This window comes from Tachysurus fulvidraco, chromosome 18 (genome assembly GCF_022655615.1).
Source record: "Tachysurus fulvidraco isolate hzauxx_2018 chromosome 18, HZAU_PFXX_2.0, whole genome shotgun sequence".
In the NCBI taxonomy this organism is placed as follows: domain Eukaryota; kingdom Metazoa; phylum Chordata; class Actinopteri; order Siluriformes; family Bagridae; genus Tachysurus; species Tachysurus fulvidraco.
Window position 1 is genome coordinate 6,963,145 of NC_062535.1, and position 7,500 is coordinate 6,970,644.

Sequence of the window (7,500 nt, forward strand, 5' to 3'; positions counted from 1 at the left end):
AGACTCAGAAGTGAACCTCATCCTCATTTGGGAAACACTCTACAGTAAATAGTGTAAATGTAAATAATGTCCTTTCTACAACAGTTTATAGTCGAGTGGAATTGTGCAATCTAGAGCTCCTGAGGAACGAACAGGTCAACATCATTTCTGAGTTCATTACAGACTTAACACTAATTCCTTCCTGCCAAAGTCTTCAAACGGTCCCTGATGAAGACAAGCACAAAGCTGACTGAGGCAACAGTAACTCGAAGACAGTCTCCAGACAGCCCCAGCTACAGCGATCCCATGTCACAGATCTATTAAGGTCTATATAGACGATTAATAAGGTGTTGGGTCACCGTTTACATGTTATACAGCTTCCGACCTTCTTGGAATAGATTCATACACCTGAAATCTTCTGGTGGAATTGTGAACCATGTTTATCTAGCAGAATATCTTTTGTTCATCTCAGAGAAGTTGAGAGAGAGAGAGAGAGAAATTGAGACACAATGGTTTGATGTTATTCACATCGGGAGATTAAACTGGCCAGGGTTTAATCCATTCTGCTGCTCTTCCACTCGAGACTGTGTAAAATAGCATCATTGTTTGGAAACAACATTCGGACCACAGGATGAACCCGATCGCTTGGGATTTACAAGTACTTGCTGGCAGAAACACAAGCATGTAGGCTAATGATGGGCTGAGCAGAATATCGTAAAACGCCACCTAGATCTTCACAAATTCACCCCCATATTTGACACTTAGACAGAGCTGTAAATAATAATAATAATAATAATAACCTTTATTTTCTATAGCACCTTTAAAAGAACATCTCACAGCGCTTTACAAAAGCAAAATAAAACTAGATTTGTAAAGTTTGTCACGACAAACTTTGATGTTGGCTTTGACGATGCAAGTATTCGCAAAGGCCGGTGTTTTTTGGAGGCGAGTGGACATAAGGATCAATGGAGGCAAAGTGGAGACGAGCATGTGACGTCATCCGAATACTCTTTAGGAAGTTCCCCACATTGTTCTGAGTGTTTTGGTATGTCACATGTCCATGTTGTAAAAAGTTTTTTTGATTTTGCATATATTAGGGGCGGGGCTGTGGGACAACCGAAAGGCCAGTCGGTACACCAATTTAAACCTTTGCTCAGAGTATCATCCTAAAGGAACTGGCCGAGTTTGGTGTAGATAGTTCGAAAGCCTGCCGAGTAATAAACCTCCAAAGTTTATAATGGGAGTCTATGGGAATAAAGGCCATTTTGAGACCCGGTACCGGAAGTACCGGTACACGGATCGCTTAGAAAAGTAATAGCAACAAATTCAGACCAGGTTCTACAACATATCCGAATTTGGTGCATGTAGCTCTAAAGCCCTAGGAGGAGTTACTCTTGATAATTTTTTGTCTAAGCTTAAATAGGAAAACAGAATGTTGGCTTCTACAAAGCGACATAATCAACAAAAATACACACAATATAAAGATTAAAATTAAAGCAACAAAAATAGACTATAAAATAAGCGTTATTTAAAATGACAATTTGTCAAATTAAAAGCTACCCTAAAGAAATAAGTTTTAAGTTGAGATTTAAAAGTGCCAAGAGATGTTGCTTGCCTTATCTCAGTTGGTAATGGATTGCACAGTTTTGGAGCGAGTGAAGAGAAAGCTCAATCTCACCATCGATTTTAAACAAGTTAAAAGACCAGTTTCAGAGGAACGAAGGTCGCGAGGTGGAATATAAGGAATTAAAAGATCAGCCAAATGAGGAGCTAACCCATGTAAGGCCTTGTAGGTAAGCATCAGAATCTTAAAATCAACCCTAAACCTAACGGCGAGCCAGTGCAAGGACTCCAAAACGGGAGTAACGTGATCTTTTAACTTTGTTCTAGTATCTGTTTAAGGTAGCTTTAGACACCCCAGCCAACAAGGCATTGCAGTAATCAATACGGGAAAACAAAAGTGTTGATCAGTCTCTCAGCAACAGAAAATGACAGCATTGGACGCAATCTGGCGATATTTCTGAAATGGAAGAAAGAACTGTCCAATTATTTTTTCTTCTAGTTTTGTTCTTTCCCATTAGGGGAATCATCCGTTTCCACCTATCTCTAACCTCGGCCTCCTCTACTCTCGCACCAATTACCTTCATGTCCACACCAGGACATGGATTTTTGTTTTTACCTTGTGCAGTCGTTCAGGAGAGAACTCAAGTCCAACCACGAAGAGTGTGAAGAAAACCCCCAGCTCCCCCAGCGTCTCTACCTGAACCATGGACTAGAGACAGAACCAGAGTAAATAAAGCTTTATACGGTACATACACAAAACGGTGAGGATAAACACGCAGAATGTAACGACGATACAATTGCACGTACGTTACCTTAATGCTGTTGAGCCCTGAGGGACCCAGAAGAATCCCACAAACTATGTAACCAAACATAGAAGGCAGTCCAAACAGTGTGCAGAGCCAGCCACAGGGCAGAGACAGCATCACTACTGACACCAGGTCCTGTGGAAACAAACAAAGTGTGTTGTTCTGAGCACCTGAGTGCTGCAACCACCCGAAAATCTCCCGAAGCCACAGAGACATCGTAAAAAAACATTTGCATGAACATTTAGTCATTTGGCAAACAAACAGTCTTATCCAGAGCACCAGGATACTCAGCAGGAAGAGTAGCAAACACTGGTCCATACAGAAATTTACGGTATATTCTTACGTTTATAAGAAATAAACACGATATGGTTCATGGCGTAATATAACTAATCAGTAATAGGGCAGAGTGATGTGATCAACAGCTTACGTTTGTAGTTATGAAACCATCTCGTAAGGATTGGAACTGGAATTAGAATTTCAGCATTCATTTGCTGATGTTTACATCCAGACCTGTTAAACACCCCAATTTTTTGGGGGGGGCAGGCAAAAGTATTGGAACACAGCCATGACGTTAATGACATCCTTGTTTGCTTTGCCTTGTTTGCTTTTACACCTTCGATAAGGACAAGTGAGAACGTTCCAGAAGCAGCAATGCGAGTCAAATGGCTCGCGTTTTCCTCGAAGACACAGACGGACGAGAAAGACGAGTAGAGTAGACGTTCAGAGTTTTAAATTATTTAAATAACCAGTATAACAGGACGTGCCTGAGCAACAGGAAACTTCCCTCGATCATATGTTCCATTATGTTTGATCAGTTGGGTGACTGCAAACAAAATGTTTGCCTTGTTCTTTAACACCTTGTTTAACATGTTTAGATTTAAATAACAAAAAAAAATGAAAGCTGAAATTCTCGCATTCATCATATTTATCCTTAATTTAAAAAAATTAGTCATTTAGTCTAATATCCCTGCTAATCTCTTCGGCTACGGCACGCGACCTCGGACAATTAACTGTAATTTTCCTGGCATGCTGCTAATATGACACACTCGTGTCATTTTCTTCTTGACAACATCGGAAGGATTCGGTTATTTTTACCCACACAGGCTGCTCAGGTGCTTGTTCAGTCTCTTGTCATGTAGGGACCGGACTACCGCAGTCCTTTGCTAGCAGGCCTACTTATGAACGTAATTTGTCTTCTGCAGATGATCCAAAATGCAGCTTGTTTTCAACCTGCTTAAGTTCTCCCACACCACACCACTGCTGCGCTCCCTCCACTGGCTGAGTCTTCAAACCACAGGTGAAGATCTACCTCTTCCTAAAACACTTAAACTAGCATTTTTCCCCCCTGGTTGTTTTGTGTGTATATTAAAAACCCCCTGAACAGAGTTTTAGGTTGATGGTAAGTCTGTAACCTAGTGAACCAGTGTTAATGTATTCGTTGATAGAGACTTGACTTTGTACGTCGCTCTGGATAAGGACGTCTAGCAAATGCCGTAAGTGTAAATGTAGTATAATTAATAATTGTTAATATAATTGTGACTACTTATGACATAATAATAACAATTAATATTATTATTAAAATTAATATTATTGATATTCATTCATTCATTTTCTGCCGCTTATCCGAACTTCTCGGGTCACAGGGAGCCTGTGCCTATCTCAGGCGTCATCGGGCATCAAGGCAGGATACACCCTGGATGGAGTGCCAACCCATCGCAGGGCACACACACACTCTCATTCACACACACACTACGGACAATTTTCCAGAGATGCCAATCAACCTACCATGCATGTCTTTGGACCGGGGGAGGAAACTGGAGTACCCGGAGGAAACCCCCGAGGCACGGGGAGAACATGCAAACTCCACACACACAAGGCGGAGGCGGGAATCGAACCCCCAACCCTGGAGGTGTGAGGCGAACGTGCTAACCACTAAGCCACCGTGCCCCCCTATTGTTGTTATTTTATAAGTGATTATTTTTGTATTATTATACACTGCTGACTCAAATGAGAACTGCTTTCAGAGCTGCTGTTAAAATGAAAAAGAATCAGCACAAATCTCACAACATGACTTTTCTCTCTTCCGTGTCACTCAGATAAACATTTACACAATCATGGGTGGTTGTGAGCTGATGTATGTGGAAGAGAGCAGAAGCATTTGGAGAAGTTCAGATTGTTCGGCTTCCCTGTGAAAAGGTTCGAAGAGATGCGTCTGACAGCAAGCACGTACGAGCCCTCGAGGTCTCTTTTTATCTCACTTGATAAATAACTAGAGAAGCCAGGCGCTCTGACTGAAGAGCTGAGTTGGTCTGGGTCGTGGGATCAGTCACTAACCTTGATGAAGTGGTGGTCAGCACGTGGAATAGTAGAGTCTCTGGGTTTGGTCAGCACATACTGGTTGTTCTGTGAATCAATGAGCATGCTCAATCCCAGGTAACCTTCTGCTACTTGCCACGACACATTCTTCATCTTGTTGTCCTCTTCATCTTCCTCCACCCTCAGGACTGCCTCCACGTTGACCCCCTTCATCTGAAAGACGGACGGAAAAGCGAGGAGAATAATAAGAAACAAAGAAATAAGTCTTTCGTAATAGAGATAGTATGCAGAAGAGAGCCTCATGCCTGACCTGCTTGTTGTTGTCAAAGGCGTGATCCTCGATTTCCTCTTCCAGGCGGTCGGCGGCTTTCCGAACGTCCTCGAGAATCTCATCCAGCATGGAGAGGGTCTTGTTCCGCTCCTGCGCCACCTTCAGTGCCTCCTGCTGGTGCTTCTCAGCTGCCACCAGCTCCACATACTCCTGCTCCTCCTGTTCGGAAAGAGGTCGAGTTCGGATCACATGAGGTCGGGTTCTGGCTCAAGTCCAGTCCCTGTCTCGTCACGTCATAGCTTACTTGTAAGGGCTTGTAGACCGACATATATGTTTCTGTAAAGCTGGTTTGCTGCTAACAAATAAAATTGAATGTAACTGAACTGAACTTCAGCCCTGGAACATTACACGTGGAGCTGGTGGTTCAGATAACGTCAAGCAAAGCATTGAACACTTGACTAAAGCAAACCATTCATTTCCCCCTCGTTTTCTCACGGAATAACACACACAGTGAGTTATCAGTCAGTAATGTTCTCTCTAGACACATTGTGCTGTCCTTCACTGATTAGAATAGAGCTTCTCTGTGCAAAAATAGCTCCAGCACCTCAGGAAAACACCCTGGCATCTTGGTGCTGCTATGGAAACAGCATTATATCAGGCCTGCCGGTTACATTCACGTTACAGGGCCTCGACCTGGTATCTATAAGCTTATAACAAAATAATAATAATAATAAATTGTTATAATAAAAAAAGACACCAGAAAGTAAGAAACTCTGAGATCGATTTACATGGTAGCATCTTAGCACGGTTATTTAAGTTATCTTCATCCATTTATAGATGTCTAAACACGTTTTTAAACTTTACAAATCGCAGGTTTAATACAAAGTCAAACACTAGGAAGAAATTAAAGATACCTTCAGGACCTAAAAGCCACTACTCTCAATTATTCAGATCTTAAATCCAGATTTTGAGTTTGCCTCACCTTAATGGCGGCTTCCCTGAGCGCCTCGAGCCTCTGGCGGCTGGTTTCCTTCATGTTCGCCACGTCACCGAAGTCACCTTTCAGCACACGTTGAAGACCGAGCACGGCCTCGAACAGAGAACGCTCGCTCTCATTCAGCTCCTTCTGGAACACCTCGAACGTGTGCACCTGGAAGAGGCGCTCAGCATCCGAGAGCGTCTGGTCATGCACCGCCGCTGCAGCTGCCGCCCCCAGCTTCCGTACGGCTGCGTTCTTCTGCCGCAGGAGGCTCGAGAGGCGGCGGCAGTTCTCGATCACCCAGCGGTGCTCGCCGGCAGACACCGCCCCTCTGACGCGATGCCGCTGAATGGCTTTCCGGGTCAGGCGCTCAGCTGGCTGAAGCGCCCCCACCAGGCCCAGACACAGCAGCGTGTACAGGGTTTGCATTCAGCTGGCTGGTCACTTCAGCTTGAGAGAAAAGGAATAGAACAAAAAACTACAGGAACTGTATTTCACCCTCTATGTTGAGCACTTATAAGCACTAATAAACAAAAGTCCATCCAACACCAGTCCTGTGGTCCAACTCTGGCTCTAGTGAAGTTCTAACAGCGGAGTTATCATCAAACAAACAAATAATGCTCCCAGAGATGGGCAGGGCAGAGTGAGAATCCAGTCAGGAATGCAACTTAAATGCTTCCGTATTCTGCTCAAGTCTCAGCTTTAGTAGATAATCTGACCCGGATACTGTAGACACGTACATAAGAACTGCTGCTGTAATCACATTTATTCTGAACGCACCTTCAACACACACACACAGCACTGTTTAAACAAACAACTGGAGACGTGTGATGATTTATAATCCCTTTTGAATCTGGTCCCTCTCAGGAGTGTTTTGTTGCTCATTGAATATCAGCATCTATTAGAGATCATCAACTTTAATCATCATTTCCATTGGGAAATTAATGCAGGCTACAGTTAGAACTGACATGAGTTGAATTGAGCCTATAGAGTAGAAGTTGTGTAGTTTATATGACTGATGGTTTGTTAAGGTGGTTAAGGCGTTGGGCTACCAATTGGAAGGTTGTGAGTTCGATTCCAGGTCCAGTGACGGTGACGTTTCTCTGGGGCTTGTGTTGTGGTGGTATTTCTCATAAGTTAAGACTAAACACTAACAGCGGTGAAAACAGAGCAGCTTCATGTCCTGTGGGGATGTGGTAGCCTTGTGGGTAAGGTGTTAAGACTACTGTTGAGAAGGTTGTGAGTTCAAATCCCAGGTCCACTAAGCTGCCAGTGTTGGGCCCCTGAACAAGGCCCTCAACCCTTAATTGCTCAGTTGTATAAAAAAAATAAATAATGTAAGTCGTTCTGGATATAAGGGCGTCTGCCGAATGCTGTAAATGTAAACTGCAAATCCTTTACTGTAAATAGATTACGTGAGATTCAGAAATGGACTAATTCGGTAAACTCTTAGATGAGATACTTTACTAAATTGAACTATACATGATAACATTCACATTTACAGAATTTATCAGAGCAACTTACATTTTTATCTCATTTTATACAATTGAGCAATTGAGGGTTAAGGGCCTTGCTCAGGGGCCCAA

General features: G+C 43.1%; 1 protein-coding gene across 3 annotated transcripts in view; it reads right to left on the reverse strand.

Moving 5' to 3' along the window:
- Positions 1-7,500, reverse strand: part of tmco3 (transmembrane and coiled-coil domains 3) — a 14,899-nt gene that overhangs the window by 6,731 nt on the left and 668 nt on the right. For 2 of the 3 annotated variants that reach the window (XM_027156137.2, XM_047803094.1), the window contains exons 2-6: positions 5,918-6,364; positions 4,975-5,154; positions 4,683-4,877; positions 2,355-2,483; positions 2,159-2,251 (exon numbers count right to left, since the gene is read on the reverse strand). In XM_027156137.2, coding sequence (XP_027011938.1) covers positions 2,159-2,251; positions 2,355-2,483; positions 4,683-4,877; positions 4,975-5,154; positions 5,918-6,343 — 1,023 coding nt within the window. In that variant the 5' untranslated portion in view covers positions 6,344-6,364. The remainder of the gene's footprint in view (positions 1-2,158; positions 2,252-2,354; positions 2,484-4,682; positions 4,878-4,974; positions 5,155-5,917; positions 6,365-7,500) is intronic. The other variant, XM_027156138.2, reaches the window with a different exon arrangement.